The 22,052-nt window shown below is 57.8% G+C and overlaps 2 protein-coding genes across 31 annotated transcripts; one reads left to right on the top strand and one right to left on the bottom strand.

Annotated features, from left to right (window-relative positions):
* Nucleotides 1-463: 463 nt before the first annotated feature.
* Nucleotides 464-9,616, top strand: ADAMTSL5 (ADAMTS like 5). Of its 26 annotated transcripts, none has more exons than XM_069589705.1 (13): nucleotides 464-725; nucleotides 2,173-2,274; nucleotides 2,667-2,739; nucleotides 2,840-2,931; nucleotides 3,164-3,224; nucleotides 3,368-3,476; nucleotides 4,808-4,935; nucleotides 5,264-5,375; nucleotides 5,703-5,789; nucleotides 5,916-6,079; nucleotides 6,279-6,468; nucleotides 6,542-6,613; nucleotides 6,937-9,616. In XM_069589705.1, exons 2-13 carry the CDS (start codon nucleotides 2,219-2,221, stop codon nucleotides 7,260-7,262), a joined length of 1,470 nt encoding a protein of 489 aa, XP_069445806.1. In that variant the 5' UTR covers nucleotides 464-725; nucleotides 2,173-2,218; the 3' UTR covers nucleotides 7,263-9,616. The 26 variants fall into 26 exon arrangements, with proteins under 26 accessions (XP_069445806.1, XP_069445803.1, XP_069445828.1 ...); XM_069589727.1 differs by having other exon boundaries at nucleotides 504-725; nucleotides 2,837-2,931; XM_069589724.1 differs by having other exon boundaries at nucleotides 522-725; nucleotides 2,837-2,931; nucleotides 6,901-9,616.
* A 4,413-nt stretch (nucleotides 9,617-14,029) lies between these two features.
* REEP6 (receptor accessory protein 6) lies at nucleotides 14,030-20,874 on the bottom strand. Of its 5 annotated transcripts, none has more exons than XM_069589698.1 (5): nucleotides 20,519-20,863; nucleotides 17,286-17,379; nucleotides 17,063-17,201; nucleotides 16,758-16,926; nucleotides 14,030-16,238 (listed from the first exon to the last, which is right to left on the bottom strand). In XM_069589698.1, exons 1-5 carry the CDS (start codon nucleotides 20,631-20,633, stop codon nucleotides 16,198-16,200), a joined length of 558 nt encoding a protein of 185 aa, XP_069445799.1. In that variant the 5' UTR covers nucleotides 20,634-20,863; the 3' UTR covers nucleotides 14,030-16,197. The 5 variants fall into 5 exon arrangements, with proteins under 5 accessions (XP_069445799.1, XP_070148501.1, XP_070148500.1 ...); XM_070292400.1 differs by having other exon boundaries at nucleotides 16,758-16,836; nucleotides 20,519-20,848; XM_070292399.1 differs by having other exon boundaries at nucleotides 17,343-17,379; nucleotides 20,519-20,760.
* Nucleotides 20,875-22,052: the final 1,178 nt, after the last annotated feature.

Below are 22,052 nucleotides of genomic sequence, written 5' to 3'. Positions count from 1 at the left end.
CTCAAGCTGAGCCCCGGCCGAGCGCATGAAGAAGGTCCGTCCTCCCTTCGCCCACTTGGTGACCCAGTCTCCTCAAGCCGCTCGCCAAGGGGCATCCCGGGACTACGGAGAGGAGCCAGGGGGAGGGGGCGAGTGCAGGGCGCCTGTGGCGTCCCTGCCAGGGCGGGAGATGAAGGGTACGCAGATGCTAAACCAGGAAAGGGTGGGATGGTGGGGAGCCCTGGGGTAACCCTGTCCTTGCCGATTGGCACAAAGTATCGCGGTGGAGATAGGTCCCCACGGGCTCCATTGCCTGGCTGGGGAACCTGAGGTCGAGGAGGGCGCGGCTGCAGCCACTTGAGAAGGGGACCTCCTCGACCAGGGCTAGCATCGAAGCCACGGCTCGCCGCCCGGAGCCGTGCAAAGAGGGCGGGAGGCGGGGTGGGGCGCGTCCTCTGGTGACAGCAGCGCCCGGGAATGCGCCAGGCTGGGAAGGGGCTCTCCGCCCCCCACGCCCGGCCCCTGGGGCCGAGCTTCTCTCCAGTGCTCTGGGGCCCTGCGCTCGGGGTGGTCGGGACCTGGGGCGGGAACCCCGCAACCGCAACCCCGAGTGACCTTGAGGGAGGGGTAGTGAGAGGGATTTGAGGAGGTGTAGTGGCCGCGAAAAGGAACCTTCGGGGCGACGCGATCTGGGCGTCGGTGGAGAGAGGGCAGCGCCCTCCAGGAGCCACAGCAGGGCGCCCTCGGTGTGTGCACATTCCCGGGCCCTGAGAGTGGCGCCCGGAATAGCAGCCCCGAGGTGGGGGTCAGTTCCCGCGTGGCTCCCCTTCCCTGGGCTTCCCAAGGTCACCGGGACGCGGACGGTCGGACACCAGGCCGCAGTCCCGGGGCGGGGGGCTGGGCGCCGCTCGTGCAGGGCAGTCCCCTGCCGCAGATCAGTGCCCGGGCGCGCAACGGCCGCGCGGGGGCGCACGGCGCGCCGCCCCTCCGGACCCCGGCCGTGGCGCGCCCTGGGAGGCCGGGTGGGAGGGGCCGCGCCGGGCTCCCCCCGCCCCTCCTCGCGGGCCCCGCCGCTTCCGCTTGCCCAGGGGCCGCCCGGGGAGCCAGGACGAGCCGCCTGGGCTCTGCGTAGCCGGTAAGTCCCTCTTTCTATCCCCCCACTGTCGCGGCCAGCGTCTTCTCCCCCACCCAAAGCTGGGGTTGAGGGGTGAGGCAACCATCCATAGGGTGGGAAGAAGCCCATCCCCACTTCCTCCTGGGGAAACTGAGGCCCGGAGGCGTGGCCGCCCTAAGATTGTACCCACCGTGCGGCTTCTCGGGTAGGGAACCCTGGAGAGTGGGAACGGTGGTCCTTCTGGCCCCTCATGTTGCATCACCTAGACCCCCCCACTACCGCAACAAGCCAGTGCTAAGTAGGGAGCAGTTGTCAGAAGGGCCAGCCCCCTTCCCCTCCCTGTGCTCCCCAGCCCGGACTCTTTCCTGCTGCCTAAACCAGCCAGGGCTGGGGTTTAGAGATGCAGCGAGTCACATGGCTCTAATCAGACGGGGTCCCACCCCGGGGTTGCCCCCCACTCACCCAGTTCCTCAGTGTTTCTGAGCCAGGAGAACCGGATAACCAGGGAAACAGGGGCTCAGGGGGGTCTAGTGAGCCGGCCTGACCCCACTCAGCGCCAGGACCTCCAGGCTGCAGGCCTCCAACGTCCTGTGTGTCCTCTGGGCACTGCTGGCTGCCGGGTGCCATGGCCCTGGCCTGAGAAAGGACTCACTAGGTGGCTGCTTCCCTCCCCCTTCCTCATCCAGTGCTGTGGTCATGTGGAAGGTGGGGATGGCAAGTGACTCCATCCTCCCCTGACAAATGAGGAAACTGAGGCCCAAGGAGGCAAAGTCTCTCTGCCACCGCCTCCCCTACCCCCACGCAGCTGCCTCCCTCTTCCCTCCATCATCCTTACTGGTGGCCCCTTTCCCTCTTGCAGGCAGCTTGGGGGCTCCATCCCACACCCTCTGCACATGAGGCCATGAGGCATCCACTGGACCAGGGCCAGGTCACCCCTCCCTGCCCCTCACCCCATCCAGGAGCTCCTTGCTGTCCCACATCTGGGAGCTGAGGGAGCCCTGAAGGCTGGGGGCCTGCCTGTGAGGGGGTGCCTTTGCTGGGCACCAGCCCCAGCTCCCACCAGCCACACCCTCTGCCAGGTCTCATAGAATACTGGACAGAACTGAGCTGGTCCCCATTGCACAGATGGGGAAACTGACGCCAGAGAAAGCGGAGCACCTGGCCCCTTGCCATACCAGAAGGTAGGCGCAAAGATGGTGGGGAGAGTGGGGAAGGACCTAGGACCCTAGAGAGACCCATGCACATCCCTGGAATGAATGATTCCTTTCATGGTGAGACACTAAATAAGCACCTACTGTGTGCATCATGACAATAAACAACCAATAATAATAATTTTTACGTTTTCCTTCTCCATACCAGGCTCTGTGCCTCCCATTTTTCTCACCTAATCTGATGGAGCCCTCAAAACTTTCCTATTAGGTGGGCTCTATTATGACTTCTTTTTCAGAGTTGAGAAGGGAAGCTCAGAGAGGATGAGTTACTGTCTGAAATCACACAGCCAGTCAGGGCAGAGCTGGGGTTCAACCCCTGGCCTGCTGGCACCCCCACTGCCATGCACCCTCTGCCCCCTCAGACCCCGCTCCCTCTGGAACCTTTTGCTCCTGCTGTGGACCTTCCTGAATTGTGGTTTGGGGGGCAACACTCAGGTAAAAGGGGACATAGGCCCAGGGGCATGGGGACCCAGCTGCGGTGTGGGGTTAGCCAGCCTCCCCTCTAGGCTGACTGTGACTCTCTCTCCCCAAGTAGGGTCCAGGTGAGTGGACGCCATGGGGTTCCTGGAGTCGCTGTTCCAGCTCTTGCGGGCGAGGGCTCTCAGTGCGCAGCCGGAGATGTATCCGGTGAGGAGGCTGCCCAGTGGAATGGGAGGGGGTCCCTGTCCCTCCTCTCCTGCCAGCCCAGCCCAGCCCCTGGCCACACCCTTGGCCTGCCCACACATGCTGTGACTTTTAATCCCACTGATCCAGCTGGAATGTGGGTGGGGTTGGTGAGGGTAGACTGATGGACAGGCTGGTTTTGGGGAAGGGGTTCCCAGAGGTGCTGACAACAGCCTGGCCCCCTTGCTCCTCATAGGTTTCCAAGGGAAGAGCTGTGCTGGGGGAACACCCATGAGTACCACCTCTGCCAGCAGCCTGTATGTTTTACCCACCCACCTCTTAAACTCAGTTCTCCCCAAAGCCCTCCTGCTTCCCTGCTCAAGCCCCCAAATATGGTTACCACCATACCAGGTGCTCTCGGGGCTGTCCCAGCCTCTGCTCCACCCATCTCTGTCCCCAGGACTGTCCCCCGGCAGCCATGCCCTTTCGAGACCTCCAGTGTGCCCTCTACAATGGCCACCCCGTCCTAGGCACCCAGAAGACCTACCAATGGGTGCCCTTCTATGGTGGTGAGTAGCCCAGCCTCCTGTTAGTCCAGAGGGAACAACTGAAAACTGGCCAGGAAAAGTTGGCTTCTAAAAAGGAAGAGGAACTTGGAGGGTTGCAAGAAGGGGGCATTAGCACTGGGGCTTTGAAGGATACATAGGAGTTGGTGAAGTGAAGCAGAGAAAGCATGTGGGAGTTGTGAAGCAGGAGCAGAAGGAGGAAGGGTCTATTTTGCACAGGGTTGAACACCAAGCTGAGGATTTACTGGGAGCTGTATCCAGAGGCCAAGAGTTCTCAAACTTATACCAGTAGCAGGAAATGTTGTTGAGCTGAAAATAGCGAGTTATATAACTGTGTGCCCAGGGCAGCGTGCCTCCAGATTTAAGGGAAACAGGCAGCTTCAGACGCCACAGTGGGGGTAGACACAGATAAGAAAATCCTGGAATGGAGAAAGTTCCAACCCTCAACTCATGGTTTTTTGTTTTTTTTTTTCCTTCACCCTAAGAATTGGAGGAAACTTGCCATGATCTCACCCCTACAGAGGCCCGCCAGGGACAGCTTAGGCTCTATTCCAGGCAGGGTCTGCCAGCCAGCCTCAGGAAGTTGGGAGATGGAGGGAGTTTGAGCAGGGGTGGGGTGAGGGAGCAGGGATCAGGGCTGTGAGTCTGTGGGTGTGATGAGACTATCCATTGTGCCCCACTGCCAAGCAGAGGGGGAAACAGAGTCCCAAGGAGGGACAACAACATATTCGGGATATGCAGGGCTCAGCACTGAACAAATGCTTTTTATTGAGCACCTGCCGGTGCAGGATCCAAGTGCTGAGTAAGTTCTGCCCACCACTCTACCCAGAACCTAGAACATTGTCTGGGAAATGTGCTTGATGACTATTTGTGGAATGAACATTATGAAAAAATGAGTGAAGAATAGGTAATGACGTTAATATTGTGTGTGTATGCTCAGTCGTGTCCGACTCTTTGCAACTCCATGGACTGTAGCCCGCCAGGCTCCTCTGTCCATGGAATTTTCCAGGCAAGAATACTGGAGTGGGTTGCCATTTCCTTCTCCAGATGATGTTAATAATTGGTCCCTAGTATTAGGACTTAACATGAATGAATGAATGAACGGACGAATGAATACATTCCCAGTATACGAGTCTGGGACAATCCCAGGGGACGGGAGCAGAAAGCCTAAGGTCCAGTCCATGCTCTGCCTCAGCCTCCATGTGTGGCTTTGGCTGAGTCTCTGAGCCGCATATGCCCAAGGGGATGGCTGCCTGGGGGAAGACTGGCAAGGAAGGAGCTGGAATTCAAATATAAATCCCCCCCGCACGCCCGCCGACTTCTCCCATCCCCAGCACCCAACCAGTGCGACCTCAACTGCCTAGCGGTGGGGCACGACTTCTATCACAGCTTCGGTCGCGTGCTGGACGGTACCCCCTGCAGTCCGGGTGCCCAGGGACTCTGCGTGGCTGGCCGCTGCCTCGTGAGGACTCCAGGCCCCGCCCCGCCCCGCCCATTTTCATCAAGGCCCCGCCCCCTAAACTCCACCCTCCTCTTCCCTCCATACCTCGCCCCCAAACCCCATTTATTTAGTTCCCGGTCCTGCCCTATTCCCTAGGCCCCGCCCCTTATCAAGTCCATGCCCTCCCCTGCCCCATCTGTTACGAGACTCCATCCCCAGCCTCCTCCCTGCCCTCAAGGTTCCATCCTTATAGTTCTTGATTCAGCCCTCTTCCAGGGTCCCGCCCCTTCGATGGCCTAGGCGGGCGGGGACGGTCTGACGGCGTGCGTGTCCACCCCCACCCCTTTAGAGTGCCGGCTGTGACGGTTTGCTGGGCTCCGACGCCCGCGAAGACCGCTGCGGCCGCTGCGGCGGGGCCAACGACTCGTGCCTCTTCGTGCAGCGCGTGTTCCGCGACGCCGGTAACCGCCTGCCCCGTCCTCGAGTTCTCCCAGAGCCCTTTAAGATGTCCCGCGCTGATTGGACGGTCTCCGCCCAGCACCCCTCCATCATTCTGATTGGTCTTTGCCAGATTATCCCGCCCTTCCCTGAACAGACGTGCCTTTAACTCTTTTGCTGCCCCACTTAAACGGTGGTAATAATCGTAACTCCAATCCATCGATCAGTACTGGTCTTCTGAGGACCCGAGCCTTGGCTAATCTCTTTACTGCAGCCTCTCACTTAATCCTCAAACCAGCCTTCAAATACACCCTAGCTGCTCCCCAACACCTTCCTTCCCTCTCGCCCAGGTGCCTTCGCTGGGTACTGGAACGTGACCCTGATCCCCGAGGGCGCCAGACACATCCGCGCCGCCCACCGGAGCCGGAACCACCTGGGTATCGCAGGGTCCGAGGGAGGAGGCGCCCCGCTGGCCGCCCGAATCCCGCGGGGAGGGAGATGGCAGGGTCGGGGAGATGGGCAAGGCCGTTTCCAGGGAGCCCGGGCTGACCCTTCCCTTGCAGCGCTGATGGGGGGCGACGGGCGCTACGTGCTCAACGGGAACTGGGTGGTCAGCCCGGCCGGGACCTACGAGGCAGCGGGCACCCGCGTGGTCTACACCCGCGCCACAGGGCCGGAGGAGACGCTGCGCGCCGCCGGGCCCACCTCCGAAGACCTGCTCTTGCAGGTGGGGGCGGGCCTGAGAGGGCAGCTAGGCGTTGGGGATGAGGTCAAAGACTCTGGAAGGGGAGCAGGGGTCAGAGGGGGAAGGCTGGGGACTACCGGTCAGAGGGAGGAGGCTGGGTAGAGTGTGCGTGGGGAGAGTGGCCGGCCATCAGGTCCCAATGCAGTTCCCTAACACTCTCCCCGCTCCGCCCCCGCCCCAGGTCCTCCTGCAGGAGCCCAACCCAGGCATTGAATTCGAGTTCTGGCTCCCTCGGGAGCGCTATGGCCCCTTCCAGGCGCAGGCTCAGGTCTTGGGCTGGTCCCCGCGGCAGCCTCAGCCTCGGGAGGTAGAACCTCAGCCCCTTGAGTCCCCCACTGTCATCCCTCCACGGACCCCGATCCCCACTCCAGGTGAGCTGGGGACAGCCTGGGTGGGGGGCCAGCAGGGGCAAGGCCCGCACCCCTGACTGCACTGCCCCTGCAGAACCCTGTCCACCCTGCCCAGACACCCGCGGTCGTGCCCACCGGTTGCTCCACTATTGCGGCAGTGACTTCGGTGAGACGTCCCTGACCCCATCCCTCACCTGGCCCCCAAGCGACCTGAACTTGACCCATGTCCTGCTGACCTCTAACTCTGGTCCAACTTTACCCTTCACTCCTTGACCTGACTACAACTTGACCCGTTCTGACCCTAATTTTGACCCCCTGATCTGATCCTTTGCCCTAATCTGACTCCTGACCCCTCATTGATCCCTAAGCTGATCTTGACCCCAGGCCACAGCTGACCGCAGTCCCCAAGAGCCTCCATTGCCCCACCTGACCCCCAGTTCCATCATCTTGCAGTGGGTGCATGGTTGGGACCCAGGCTCTGTCCGGCAGGGCTCAGCATGGTCCCACCCACAGTGTTCCGGGCCCGCGTACTGGGCCGCATCCGCCAGGCCCAGGAGACCCGCTATGAGGTGCGCGTGCAGCTCATCTACAAGAACCGCTCTCCGCTGCGGGCCCTGGAGTACGTGTGGGCGCCAAGCCACTGCCCTTGCCCCCCGCTGGCCCTCCATCGGGACTACCTGCTGGCTGCCCGGCGCCTCATCAGCCCTGATGGCACCCAGGACCGGCTGCTGCTCCCCCATGCTGGCTACGCCCGGCTCTGGAGCCCTGCCGAGGACAGCCGCGTGCGCCTGGCTGCCCGGCACTGCCCTCTCTGAGCCCCCGGACCAGACCTTGGCCACACCTGGGTGACTAGTCTCAAAGTCAGCATATGTCTCCTCTTGCTGTAGCTGCCAGGGAGCTAGGCACTGTTGGTCTTCCACCTGCAGCTCTATGACTCTCCCATCATCACACTCAGACACCCCTACATGCAGAGCCGCTCTCACCAGCAGGCCCACACAGGTGGGGACTCACTGAACAGACTTAATTCTGGTCTCCTCACCTTGACTGCCAGGAAGCCCATAGCTGTTCTACACTCAGAGACTTTGTGTCTGCTTTTATTCCCCTTGCTTCACACTCATGTGTTCAGAGACATTGTCACACACAAGCCTGGTCCCAGGAAAACATGCCTAAGGGGACGTTGTAATGGTTTTCCCTCTTGTCCTGCCTACCAGGAAGTTCATCACTGTTTAACCCCTGACACTCTCTCCTTTCACGCTGCTACTTACACATGTACTCTCACGTTTTCAGAGACACTGTCACAAACAGGCATGACCCCCAGAAAACATGCCTACCCAGGCACTGTAACATACCAATTTCCCCTTTTGCCCTTGCTACCAGGAAGTTCACAGATAATCTTAACAGCTTCAGCAATTTGAGGGTGGGGTGGGCTTTCCTCCAGGCAACCCTGCTGTTCACCCTTTTTTTATTCCTATTTAATTTTTACAAGAGCTGGTTTTTTTTTAAAAAAAAAAAAAAAAACAAGCCCAGTTACACACACTTGGCCGCAGACACTTTGGAATGCGCTGGTAGTGAGATCCACAATCATGCTCCCTGCCCACCCCCCTCCCCACCAACCCCCATGTGCACATGTGATCATGTGCCCTTTGTCCCTCCTCCTCCTGGTCCAGCCCCCAACTCCCTCCAGCATGACTGACCCTGGGAAGACCATGATGACAGGAAATAGATGATACCGGAAGGTGGGGGTTCCTTAGGTCCCATCCCCATGCCCCTTGGGGCCACACATCCATCTCAGGCCATTTCAGGGGGGACCCTTCCAGCAGAGTAGGGAGGTCAGTGCCCCACCTTCAGCCTGTGCCTTGTCCTCGTGTTCTGGATGTGGTCTCCTCACAGCTTCTAGAGCCAGGAGGGTAGGCCTAGGTCATATGGATTGGAAGTGTCTGCGGGGTACCAGCAAACCTCTCCTTCTGCCTCCCCACCCTGAGTGGGGTGGCTCATGCCATCATCTGAGACAACCTGCTCACCTGTACAGTCTGTGGTTGTTTTCCTCTGGGGCACAGGATGGTGGGAGTGTGCAAGGGGTGCAGGACATGCCGGTCTCAATGGACTCAACCCTTGACCTTGCGGGTGATCTCTGGTCAAGCCCTGCAGCTCTCTGGGATCTGTGTGTACCCTTTCAGCCCCACTCAGCCCTGACCATGGGAACCACACCCTTTGGGACTCCAGCCCTACCCCCTCGGTCTGCTCATGCCTTCCTCCAAAGACTATTTATTGAGCGCCTACTGTACGCCTGGGACCAGCAGCGCGTGGGGCAGCCCAGGCCTGGCCCGGTCTTCTGCAAGAAGTGATGAAGCCAGAGGATCTCAGGACCGCCCCCTCCAGTGAGGCTGAGCGGGTCGCAGCTCTGGACGGAGGCGTGTGGCCCGCGCGCCCCCTGGTGACAGGACGGGGAAGAAGGGATTCCGCGCTCTGGGTGTTACCTGCAGTCCCCAGTTCAGTTCAGTCGCTCAGTCGTGTCCGACTCTTTGCGACCCCGTGAATCGTAGCACGCCAGGCCTCCCTGTCCATCACCAACTGCCGGAGTTCACTCAGATTCACGTCCATCGAGTCAGTGATCCCATCCAGCCATCTCATCCTCTGTTGTCCCCTTCTCCTCCTGCCCCCAATCCCTCCCAGCAGTCCCCAAGGGATCCCGAAAGGCCCAGGTGGGCCCCTCTGCCTCGCTGCAGTGCGGGGATGGATCGGGGAAGTTGAGTCTCCGGCTTCCTGCGCCCCGGAGCTCTGTGGAGTAGCGCTGCCATCTACTCCCCAGCCAGCCGGACCGGTTGGCCAGGGCGAGGCTCCTGCCCGGGGTGGATTCGGGGGTGGGGGAAGAAAGACGCCAGTGCAGGGTTCAACTAGCAGACAGCGTGGCCTGTGACCCCACCAGCCGCGACTTCTCGAAGCTGCTCCTTCAGGCGGCAACATTATTTCCGGAAATGACCATGTAACCAGGGATCATGGAGCCATTTAAAGAGAGAACACATTGCAATTTTAAAGATACTCTAATTCAGCAACGTAGTTAAGGTCGAAACTAGCATTAGCACTTGCCCAGCAACAGTTCCACACCGCTTTGACGCTTTCCTTTTAAACGTGAATAAAAAGGCCAGGTGGTTACATGCAACAAAGGAAATGAGTGACTCAAGATCTGTTTCTTTGTGTCTTTACCATCCTCGGGTTTATTATTGACTGTGTCCACTTGGGTTAGTGACTGGATCACTGCCCGGAGGGACCGCAGGTGATTACAGATGGAAACTCCCTCTCCAGGGAGGCATGCACAACTGAGTCCACTCAAGCCTCCTCCATTCTTCAAATGGACTTCTCGCAGGAGGCAATGTTTATGAAAGGATGAAAACTGGAGAAGGAAATGACAACCCACTCCAGTATTCTTGCCTGGGAAATCCCAGGGACAGAGGAGCTGGGTGGCCTACAGTGCAAGGGGTCACAAAGAGTCAGAGATGACTTAATGACTAAACAATAACAACTCCTTGGTCTTTGGTTCTGTGAAACTTAAAGCTAAGTTCTTGGGACTTCAACTTCCTAGCAATATTTTGAGGTTAGTATTGGAGCCAGCTGGACTTCATCTAGCAGATTTGAGACAAATAAGGAGCTATTATGGGGCTTCCCAGGTGGTGCTAATGGTAAAGAATCTGCCTGCAAATGCAGGAGGCATAAGAGATGCAGGTTCTATCCCTGGGTTGGGAAGATCCCCTGGAGAAGGAAATGGCACCACACCCCAGTATTCTTGCCTGGAAAATTCCATGAGCAGAGGAGCCTGGTGGGCTACAGTCCAGGGGGCCACAAAGAGTTGGACACGACTGAGCACACAAAGAATGGAAACAGGCAAGTTTGGAGCTTGCTTTCCTGTTAATAAAACTGTAGTAATCACAACACCTAATTCACCCTCCCCACCAAAGATTGTATTCAGCAGTCTTGCAGCATGCCAGCTATGGGGTGGGGGTGCGATGCTTTTCTGTTTTGAATTCTCTGCAGAGATCACCCCTCTGTTGGCTGCGCTTCTCTCTCACTGACCCTGTACCATCTGGCTGGCCCACAGGAGAACACACATCCAGTTGAGGGGCTGCCCCAAACCCCCAAACTGTCTCACACCAAGAGGGTTAGTTGAGGGCATGGGGGTTAGGATGGTGTGACCACCTGGGTAAACAGTTTGGCTGTTTCTGCTACAGTTGAAGTAATGCTCGTGTACAAGGTTGAATTATCATGTTTGTGTCCTACCCTCTAGAATCTGTGAACAGGACCTTTGCGGAAAGGGTCTTTGCAATGTAATTGAGGGTCTCAAAGGAGTACCTGTGTGAACCCTAAATCCAATGACCAGGCGCCTTGAGGAGGCACAGAAAGAGGAGATACCTGTGTGAAGACAGTGGCAGAGATCTGAGGGAGGTGGCCACAAGCCCAGGGATGGCTGGGGACGCCCAGAAGCTGGAAGAGGGAGGAAGGACCCTCTGCTGGGGCATCCAGAGGGAGCACAGGCCAGTGACACCTTGATCTTGGACTTCCAGCCTCCAGATGGTGAAAGGGAGAATTCTGGTTGTCGCAAGCCACCTCACTGGTGGTAACTGGTAGCAGAAGCTCCTGAGACTCAGAAGCTCACCCCACACCCTGCAGTCTCTGACAAATAAGAGTCGCTAGCTCCACTCACCAAAGGCTGCTTCTAGAATGTTCTGAGCAGCTGTCGTCACAATAGCCCCGACTGGAAGCAACTCTAATGCCCATCAGCAGGGGACCAGAACATTCTCTGGCCTTCCCGCAAAATGACATGCTCTCCAATGACAAAGAATGACACCCAGGTCACTCCCACGGCAGCAAGGTGAGTCCAAGTCAGACAGGAGGGGACAGAAGATATCATGGACACGATGCAAGTGACCTTCAATGACAGAGGGGACCAAGGCAGGATGGGGGCTCCCTGGGTGTAAGTGACTGGGTAGGGCCAGTCCTGTTGTGTTATTTGCCCCCAAGTTGCTGGTTACACTTTTCTGTACATTTAAATTAAAAACAAGTCCGAAGAGCTAAATAAATGTCAGTGCTTCCACCTGGGAGACAGGTGTGTATCCGCTCACCTGTACTCCCAAATAAGCTGATGGGGTGGTGGCGGAGGCAAGGCCCAGAGACAAACTTCAAGGGGCACGAGGGGCAGGGCAAGGCCAGGTGCAGAGCGAGCCAAGGCCCCGTCTCCTGCCCCAGACCCAGGCCACACCACCAACTTCAAACACCTGGGCCAGTGATAAGCAGATAATAAGATCCGCATCCCTAGAGCCAACGTGGACTTCTCAGTAGGGTGGGGGTTCATTAATAATTAGCCTTCATCCCTTCCTCCCAACAAATCCAACACCCTCTAGTAAAAGCCAAAGTCCTCACCACACCTTCCAGGGACCTGCATGCATCCCGCTCCCCCCTCCACAGACCCACTTCCTGCCTTGCCCTGGCACTCGGGGTTCCAGGCACATGGGTCTCTCTGCTCTCCCTCTAACCCACCAGGCATGGTCCTGCCTCAGGGCCTTTGCACAGCCCCCGTGCCTGACCCACTCCTGCCCCCCGTTCATAAAACTTATGCCCTCACTTTCTTCATGTCTCTACTCAAAAGTCACTTCCAGGGACTTCTCTGATGGCCCAGTGGCAAAGACGCTGCGCTTGTACTGTAGGGGGCACAAGTTCAATCCCTGGTCGGGGAACTAAGCTCCCACATGCCACATTGCATGGCCACACACACACATAAAATCACTGCCATAGAGAGGCATTTTTTCAACGCTTCCAGCTCCTGTCCCCAGCCCCCTAGCTCCTCACTGAATATTCTCCCGTGATACTCTTCTCTTTCTGATCTGTTATGCATTTATCCTGTCAACTGTGACATCCCCAAATTCTCAGGAGCAAGGGTTTTAGTTTCTCTGGGCCGTTACTCTACCCTTGGCTCCTGGAGCAAGGCCGGGCATACAGTAGGTGTTCAGCGTTTGCTGAGAGGTAATTGAATGAACTGGACCCACCGCTCACCGGCAGCACTCAAGCAGTGCCTCCTCCTCCTGCCTTGCTGGAATTCTCAAGGATGAGGACTCACGGCTGCCCAGCTGGGGGTTGTGCAGAACTGCCTCCTTTTTGTGAAAACTGTCTGTGGTGGTGAAGCTACCACCAGCTGGAGGCAGACTGGGCTGACAAGGGGGAAGAGGGATGATGTGTCCTGGGATTGCAGGGAACTTCCTTGGTGGTGTATCGGTTAGAGAAAACCAGAACACCCTCTCTCTCCTAGTCATTCAAGTTCAGGTCCTTGGAAGCACAGCCTGACTCAGAAGGTGGGGGGTGGGGGAAGCTGAGGGATGTGGTGGTCTCAGGGGAGCCCCTGAAGCAGACACCCTACCTTGAATCAACCCCACCAGGAGCCCAGGGGCCCATGTTTGTGGTCAGGGAACTGAGATCCCACAAGCCTTGCAGTTCTGAGCAGCTGTCGTCACAATAGCCCCGACTGGAGACAACTCTAATGCCCATCAGCAGGGGACCAGATCATTCTCTGGCCTTCCCGCAAAATGACATGCTCTCCAATGACAAAGAATGACACCCAGGTCACTCCCACGGCAGCGGGGTGAGTCCGAGTCAGACAGGAGGGGACAGAAGATATCATGGACATGATACAAGTGACCTTCAATGACAGAGGGGACCGAGGCAGGATGGGGGCTCCCTGGGTGTGAGTGACTAGGTAGGCCAGTCCTGGTCAGGGAACTGAGATCCCACAAGCCTTGCAGCATGGCCAAACAAATATCTCCAGACATGGCCCAATGGCCCCGGGACAGGAACATCCCGTTGGGAACCACTGAGCTGCCCCTGGAGCCACCGCCCTATTGGGGTCCCTGGTTTCTCCTCCTAACCCTTCTCTTGCACCAGAAGTGTGACCGACCAGAACCAGGGGTGTGCAGAGCTCTGGTGAGGGGCAGACTGTGTTGGACACCATGGTCCTTCCAGCTGTGGCTGCAGCCACCTTGTGGGAGATCACCAGGGAAGCCCCCTGCTATCCCGGGACACATCATCCCTCTCCCCCTTTATAGGCCCAGTCTGCCCCGAGCTGTTGGTGGCTTGTCCATCACAGACAGTTTTCATGAAAAGGAGACAATACCTGCTCCAGGGGCTCCCCTGAGACCACTGCCTCGCTCAGCTCCCCTCACCTCCTACCTTCCGACTCAGGCTGTGCTTCCAGGAATGTGAACTTTAACAAGTGGGAGAGGGAGGGTGTCCTGGCTTTCTCTTGTTGAATTGGATTTGCTACTTTTTGCTCAGATGTTTTTGCACCTATGTCCACACGACAGGTGCATCACCTTCCTTACCTGTCCTGTCTCTGCCTGTTTTTATGATCAAGGTGGTGCTGGCCTCACAGAGGAAACCAAAGGCAGGTTGTAGGAGGTCCTGTCCCTGCTTACCCAGCTCCCACCCCCCAATTTCCTAGGAAGCCAGGCGGACGTCCACGGCCAGTCTCCCGGCCTCTCTGCTGAAGGTTGCCAGGTGGCATCTGGTCCCATCACTTCATGGCAAATAGAAGAGGAAAAAGTGGAATCACTGACAAATTTTATTTTCTTGGGCTCCAAAATCACTGCAGACGGTGGCTGCAGCCATGATATTAAAAGATGTTTGCTCCTTGGAAGGAAAGCCATGATAAACCTAGACAGTATATTAAAAAGTAGACATCACTTTGCCAGCAAAGGTCTATACAGTCAAAGCTATGGTTTTCCCAGTAGTCATGCACGGATGTGAGAGTTGGACCATAAAGAAGGTTGAGCACCAAAATATGGATGCTTTCACAATTGTGGTGCTGGAGAAGACTATTGAGAGTCTCTTGGACTCCAAGGAGATCCAAACAGTCATTTCTAAAGGAAATCAACCCTGACTATTCATTGGAAGAACTGATGCTGAAGCTCCAATACTTTGGCCACCTGATGCAAAGAGCTGACTCATTGGAAAAGACCCTGATGCTGGGGAAGACTGAAGGCAGGAGGAGAAGGGGGCGTCAGAGGAAGAGATGATTAGACAGCATCACTGACTCAATGGACATGAGTTTGAGCAAACTCCAGGAGATGGTGAAGGACAGGGAAGCCTGGTATGCTGCAGTCCATGGGGTTACAGAGTTGGACGCAACTTAGTCACTGAACAGGGCTTCCCTGGTGGCTCAGACGGTAAAGAATGGAGACCTCAGATGGTAAAGTGTGGGAGACCTGGGTTCAATCCCTGGATTGGGAAGTTCCCCTGGAGAAGGGAACGGCTACCCACTTCAGTATACTGGCCTAGAGAATTCCATGGACAGAGGAGCCTGGCAGGCTACAGTCCATGGGGGTCACAAAGAGTTGGACATGACTGAGCCATTTTCACTTCACTAGCCACTGAACAACTGCAAGCCTGGCCCTGCCGCAGAGGTGCCTGCAGGGGGCGCTGGCTAGAGTGAATGGCCACTACTTCCCCAGTGACCAGCAGGTGGTGGATCCTGCCCAGCTCTCCTGGCTCCTGGGCAAGAAAAATCTCAGGTGTGCTTTTGACAGGGGACAGAGCACCAGGTGCCAGCAGATGTGCTGGGTTTAGCCACCCCCGCCTTCTCAGCCTCTTTCTCCTCCCACTTCGGTCTCTTTCTATAGGCTCCTCCTGGGTTCCCTCCCAAATAAAGAGCTTGAACTCAGATTCTTGTGAGGTGGGACTGCTGCTTTTAGCTGGCTCCTCTGGAAGAGTTTTCAAAGAAGGGGGCTTCCTTGGCTTCCACTCTAGGGAGCGCAGGTTCAATTCCTGGTCAGGGAACAAAGATCCCCCATGCTGCCTGGTGTGGCCAAAAAAACAAGAGGATTGTGGTGAACAGGCCTGAGAGCTCATGAAGAAGGGGAGAGAGAAAGCTTAAGTACATGGGGTCAGAGTCCATCTCAGCCACTTGGTGAGACCTCCATTCTAAGCCTTGGTCTTCTCATCTGTAAAGTGGGGCTGGCCCAGCACCCGCCCCCAGGAAGCCCCTCCCCAGAGCCAGAGGACAGACAGGGGAGATGAGGCTGGTCCAGAGAGCTTTACTGAGCCCTCCCTAGCAGGCCAGGTGCTTCATCCGCCAGCAGTGCTGCAGGCAGCGGAGCCTGTGTCTGTAGTCAGGCCAGCTATAGGTGACCTCGGTGGTGGACTCTGAGCTGTACTCTGGGGAGGACTCAGGCTGGCAGGAAGCGGGGAGCTCTGGCACCGAGGTGCTGCTGGTGGCCTTTGTCGTGGGCCGTTTTTGGTGCCGTCTGCTGGACTTGGGGGCGGAGGCATCCGGCCCGTTGGGGGTATTGTTGGGGGGCTGCGTGCGGGTGGTGGTGCCACTGGGAGACTGCCCGAGGGTGGGGCCCTGGCTGGAGGTGGTGCTGGGCCGATGTGTGGGGCCTGAGGGCCCCTGGGAAGGGCCTGAGGAAGTGGTGGAGGGCCGGGCGCGCTGCTGCCCGGGGGCCTGGGGCTGGCTAGAAGAGTTGGCTCGAGATCGGAGCCCACCCCGGGGCTTGCCAGGCAGCTGCGTGCCGGCAGCTGTGGTGGCAGCTACGGCCTGAGGTTGGGCCTGGCCCAGGCTGGTAGAACTCCTGAGGGCGGGCCTGGCGGGGAACGAGGGGCTGGTGGTGGGCTCTGCTGGTGAGTCGGTGGAGGAATCCACAGACGACTTGCGCTGTGGCACGTCCTCCGTCTCATGGTCTGGTGTGTCTGCGTTCGGGCTGGCTGGGGGCTTTACTTGGCCTTCTGAAGCTGGGTCATGCTTACTTTCCCTGCTGTGGAGAGAGCACGCCAGGGGTAAGTGAGGTGGGTCTGCTTGTGCCGAGAGCCCGAGGGCCCGAGGGCCATACTCAGTCAGTAACACCTGAGCGCAGGCCACTGAGGACCAGCATGGGGCCCACTTGAGGGACCAGCAGCCAGCCCTGGCTGAGATAGAGGCAAGTGTAGGTACTCACACACACGCACGTGCGCTCACACATATCTAGGACCCCCCTTCCAGGGGTGGGTGCTTACGTACAGTCGACTCCGAGGGCAGTGAGGGGCCCGCTGCTGCGGCTGCTGGGGTGATAAGAGCCCGGCTGCGGGCCAAGGCCTGCAGGACTGGTTCCCGAGAGCGTGGGAGAGAGAGGCGGACAGTGAGACGGGGAGGAGGAGTGCTCGTCAGAGGCAGCAGGGATGCCAGACAGAGGCAAGTCAGTCAGGAGGACGGGAGGCAGGAGTGAAGTTGAGTGGGGCAGGGAAGCCGGGAGACAGAGACCAGACATACAGACACCACTCGCCCTGCCTGCACGCACCGTCCTTCGTCATTCCGGCTGCCACGTCCAGGGCCCGCCCGCTGATGTCGCTCACGATGCTGTCCACGGCCTCGTGATGCTTTAGAAACAGAGGACGTATGATGCGATGATACAGCATATGAGCCCCGTTCCAGGGGCCGGGAGCCATGCAGAACAACAGGAAGGCGCACTACAGGCAGAGGTCAGGAGTCACACTGGGCCTCCCCCATCAGACACCTTTAGGGATGGGCCTGGCCTCCCCCATCAGACACCCCTTTGGATACCCGCTCCCAGGATGGAGTGGTGTTTCCCGGGGTGGTGCTAACCTTGCCCGCGTAGTAGAAAGGGAACCAGGACAGGAGTAGATCGCTGAAGAATTCGGCTAGCCCGAACAGGCCGTACACCACCCAGTATGTGAGCCACACAGTGTCGTCCTCTTTGCTTGGGCTCTCGATAGCTTTGATCCTGGGAGAGACATAGCAGGGTCTGAGGCTGCCCAGAGAGTGCCTCGGCGCCCCCCACCCCACCCCTGCCCCAGCAGACACTCACGAAGCATATGCGGGGTATGCAAAGCCGATGAGACTGCACAGCAGAGGAGCCCCGTACCCGAACAGAAGATACAGGCTTAGCAGAGTGGCGGCTCCTGCAGACAGAAGGCGGTAGGCTTGGGCTTCACCTGCTGAGCCCCGACCCCAGCATCCCCTGGGCCTGGCCCATGCACCCTACACCATCACTCCTCCCAGAAGCCTCTGCAGCCCCTGTAGCACCTGGGTACCCCCATCATGGCTCTGAACCCTGACTCTTGTGTCTATAATGCCCTAATATGTCTATCTCCCCCACAGGACTGCCAGCTCGCCAAGGGCAGGTGGGCACCTCAGGATTGGTCTGTACCAAGTACCTGCCCAGTGTTTATTGAATGAATATGGGATCTCTGCAATTATAACTATCTCACTCCAGGCCCTATAGGAGTGGCTGAGCCAAAGGGGCTAGAATTTGAATAGAAGTCATGGGAAAAGACAGATTCTTTACCCTCTGAGTCACCAAGGAATTCTATGGATAGAGGAGCCTGGTGGGTTACGGTTCATGGGGTTGCAGAGTTAGACAGGACTAAGCGACTAACACTTTCTACTCTCAGTGGGAGAAGAGGCTTCCCAGGTGGTGCCGGTGATAAAGAACCCGCCTGACAATGCATATGTAAGAGACATGGGTTTGATCCCTGGGTCAATAGGAACCCATCCCAGTATTCTTGCCTGGGAAATCCCATGGACAGAGCAGCATGGTGGGCTACAGTCCATGGGGTCACAAAGACTGAGACACGACTAAGCAATTAAACAAAAACAACAATGGGAGAAGAACTGAAAGTGAGGCCATTCTGTTGTTAATACTTAATTACTGGAGAGTGGAGAAAGGCAACAGAGTTTGTAACTTTGATCTTAGTCAAGGGTCTCTTCCCCTTGCTACTGCTGACTCTTGGGGGATCTTGGGCACTGTGGGGCAGGGAGAAACATCCTTGCCCCGCCCTGCTTGATGGTAGGAGCACCCTGAGTCGTGACCACCAGATGTCCCCAGATACTGTCCAGTGTCCCTGGGGGGTAACAGGACCCTCCCCACCCCGTGAGAGTCTTTGTCTTCGTGGCAGGATGCAAAGTGTCATTCAGAATCCCTCAGATGGAGAACTCTCACCCACTACGAGACCCCTAGTGAGTGTCTCTTTGCTTGGAGCCTCAGTTTCCCCATCTGTCAATGGGGCAGTAGTGGCCCAGTCTCTGAGGGTTGGTGTGGGGGTAACTAAATAAAAGAGGGGACCCCTCCCTACACAGTGAGCCCCTATGGTGGCCCAAACACACTCCCAGCAATGAGGGTTCAGAGGACATTGTGGGGCGAGGGGGTGGGAGCCTCGAGTGTTACCCACTCTGCAATCAGAATGGTTGCTGTTGCATTTATTAAGCTCTTGTATGCAGGGCTCTATCCTCCCCCTGTTCTATCTCATCCAACAGCCAGGATGAAACAGAAGCTGGCAGGCAGGGGCCAGGGGTGGGGGCAGGGGCGGGGGTGAGGCTCACACTAGGTCACTTGGGGAGCCTCTGATTTCTGGGAGCACTTACAACCCCTCCCCCACCTCCAGGCTGTTATCTGCAGAGAGAAACAGAGGCCACCAGTGGACCAGAGGGCAGAGTTCCCTTCCCCTTCCTCCCGACCTGTGTTAGCCTTTATCCCTGGGGTCTGGCATCGGGAGAGGAATGAAGGAATCCCTGGCTGGCCTGAGGCAGCCTGCTCACTGCTTCCTCTGGGTTTCCTCCTCTGGTAGCTGGGAGCGGAGGAGGGTTTAGACAGTCTCAGGCAAGTGGGGCCTGAGGGTTTCTACACCTGGGAAAGGGGGTGGGGAGTGGCACCCCTTCCCTGGAGATTGCTAGTTGGGGAGCAGTAGCTCTCCCAGGGCCCCTCTTCCCTCAATCCGGATTTCTGCAGCCTCAGCAACAGGAGGATGACTTGGGGCATGGGCGGGGGTAGTCCCCGAGATCAGCAGCAGATGGGGTGGGGGTGGGGTGCTCCAGACAGGGCAGATTTCAGGAGCAGCCTCTTATGCAGCCCCTACTGCTCTGGGCCGTTTTTCTGCCCTGTGACCCCCAGACTCCTCAGCAGGCCTCTCCCAACAGGCCCCTCCCCAGTGCTCTGTGACCTAAATTCCCCACTCACTGGTGACAGGGATGTGGAAAGCCAGACAGGGGATAAAGGGCTTGCTCCCAGGGGAGGTCCCTGGCTGACCCGACACGGGTTGGGCACCAGCAACCTGGAGGGACAGGTTTGGATCCTTCCTTGGGCTGCCTGGCATTACAATCCCCCAGCTGGTGGGGGAACAGGAGGAAAGCGGACTCTTGGGATCTGTACACAGGTGCTTAAAACACATGGCACGTCCTCACCCAGAGCTGCCCCCCAGTGTCCCGCAAGACTCATTCTAGGCGGGCTTCTTGGAAGAGGTGGCAGAAGAGGGTTGGGTCTGAAGCACCAAAAAAGAGGGAGGTACTTAAAGGGCACTTACTGGACAATTTCAGAGAATGGCAGAGGCCACCCAAGGTCACTGAGGAGGAAAGGCAGAGGAGGGACTGGAATGGAAGTGACAATCAAGGGTGACTGGACTCCCTCTCCATGGGCCCCAGCCAACGTTTCTGCAAGCCCACAGCAGCAGTCAAACAATCCAGCTCAGGGTGGGGCAGAGTGAGAGGGCAGGCCAAGGGGTTGAGCTTGGGGTGGGGTTGATTCTAGCAGGAAAACCTCGGGAGGGGAGGTGGGAGTGACCCTTCCTCTCCTGGTCTGGAGCATCCCCTGGGAAAACGGGAAGATCTCTACACTTGCTTCCAGGCTGGAGTCCATCTGGGAAGAGGGTGGCGAGACTGGCAGGGCATTGCTACCTACCTGCCCTCTCCTCCCCCGGGACCAGAAGAACAACCGGAAGAACCGGACTTCTGCCTGGAGGGCACCCAGGGCCAGGAGGGAGGAGGGGGCAAAGGACGGCTGCAGGGCCCAGAGGGGGTTGGTCCTCGACTGAGGTCGCACGGCGAGGGCGAGAAGAGACTGCGGCCAGAACCAAGGTCCTGGTCTACCACCCATCCCCAGGATCTCGGTCTCCTCGCTGGACTGTGGGAGCGCCCCGCCGCCTGAGTTGGAACCCGCAGCAGGGGCGGCCGGAAGGGAGAGGGTCCGAGGCCCCGATAGCCCAGGACTTCACTGTGCCTGTCGGCGAAATGGGGCGGCAGCCCCAAGCGCTGCCCCCGACGGCTCACCCGTGGCCAAGTACCGCTTGTCGACACCTGTCTTGGCTTCGAGTGCCCCTAGCGCTTCGGTGGCCAAATTCCTCTGTTCCAGAAAGCGCTCGAAGCGCTGGCGCAGGCCGTCCATGGCACTTGGGCGCCCGGGACTGGCAGCTTGAACTCGACCGTCTCCCCGCGCACCTGCTAGACTGCTTGCGCGCCGCCTTCCTTCGGCGGGAGCCGCACCGCTCAACTCCCGGGCGGGTCTCCGCCCCCGGGCTGGTTTCCGCCTCCTGCCCTCCGCTCTGGCCAATGGGAGGGCAGGGCGGACAAAGGAGGTGGGGCCTGCCCCGTCTCCTCCGCCGCATTGCCCTCTGGAGGGCCGCGGCAGCCGCAGCCGCGACTTTGGAGGAAGGGGGCGGGGCGCGTTGACTGAGGACACCGATTGGCTGAACGGGAGGGGGACGTAGCTGATTGGAGGGGCGGGGTCATGGCCGGGGGATTATTGGCTGAGCGGTTGTGGGTGGAGCTGGGGCGGAGAGAAGAGTGCTGGGAAGGCGGAGCTGGTGGGCGGGGCTGGAGAAAGTTCAGAGCTGATTGGAGAAACAAGAAGATGTTTATTAGGGAAAACAGAGGGGAAGTGGGGCCGAGAGGAGGGACAGAATCGGAAAAGCGGTGCTTCAGTTCAGTTCAGTCGCTCAGTCGTGTCCGACTTTGCGACCCCATGGACTGCAGCACGCCAGGCCTCCCTGTCCATCACCAACTCCCGGAGCTTACTCAAACTCATGTCCATCGAGTCGGTGGATGAGATGCCATCCAACCATCTCATCCTCTGTCATCCCCTTCTGCCTTCAATCTTTTCCAGCATCAGGGTCTTTTCCAATGAGCCAGATTTTTGCATCAGGTGGCCAAAGTGTTGGAGTTTCAGCTTCAACATCAGTCCTTTCAGTGAATACTCAGGTCTGATTTCCTTTAGGATTGACTGGTTTGATCTTGAAGTCCAAGGGAGTCTTCTCCAACACCACAGTTCAGAAGCGTCAATTCTTTGGTGCTCAGCTTTCTTTATAGTCCAACTCTTACATCCACACATGACTACTGGAAAAACCATAGCTTTGACTAGATGGACCTTTGTCAACAAAGTAATGTCTCTGTTTTTTAATATGCTGTCTAGTTGGGTCATAGCTTTTTTTCCAAGGAGGAAGAATCTTTTAATTTCATGGCTGCAGTCACCATCTGCGATGATTTTGGAGCCCAAGAACATGGGGCTAAATGTAGGAGGCGGGGTTTATTCAAAAGCACAATTCTGGTTGGATTAGGAAGGAGGCAAGGCTTATTCTAGGGGTAGGGGTGTATATGAAGTGGGCGGGACCAATGTGGGGCGGGGTCAATTATAGCAACAATGAACTCGCTCCTCTAGGTCAGAAGAATTGCGGGTCATTGTACAAACGGGGAGACTGAAGCTCCAGAGGATTTGAGTCTACAGAACACCGGTCTGAGCATGTGTCTCCCCCACACTTCTATTAGAGCTTTGCGCCCTTCCAGTGGGGGAGCCGCAAGGCTCCCTGGG

This window comes from Ovis canadensis, chromosome 5 (assembly GCF_042477335.2).
Source record: "Ovis canadensis isolate MfBH-ARS-UI-01 breed Bighorn chromosome 5, ARS-UI_OviCan_v2, whole genome shotgun sequence".
In the NCBI taxonomy this organism is placed as follows: Eukaryota; Metazoa; Chordata; class Mammalia; order Artiodactyla; family Bovidae; genus Ovis; species Ovis canadensis.
Note: the sequence above shows the minus strand (reverse complement) of the source record. Positions and strands in the feature narration are given on the sequence as shown.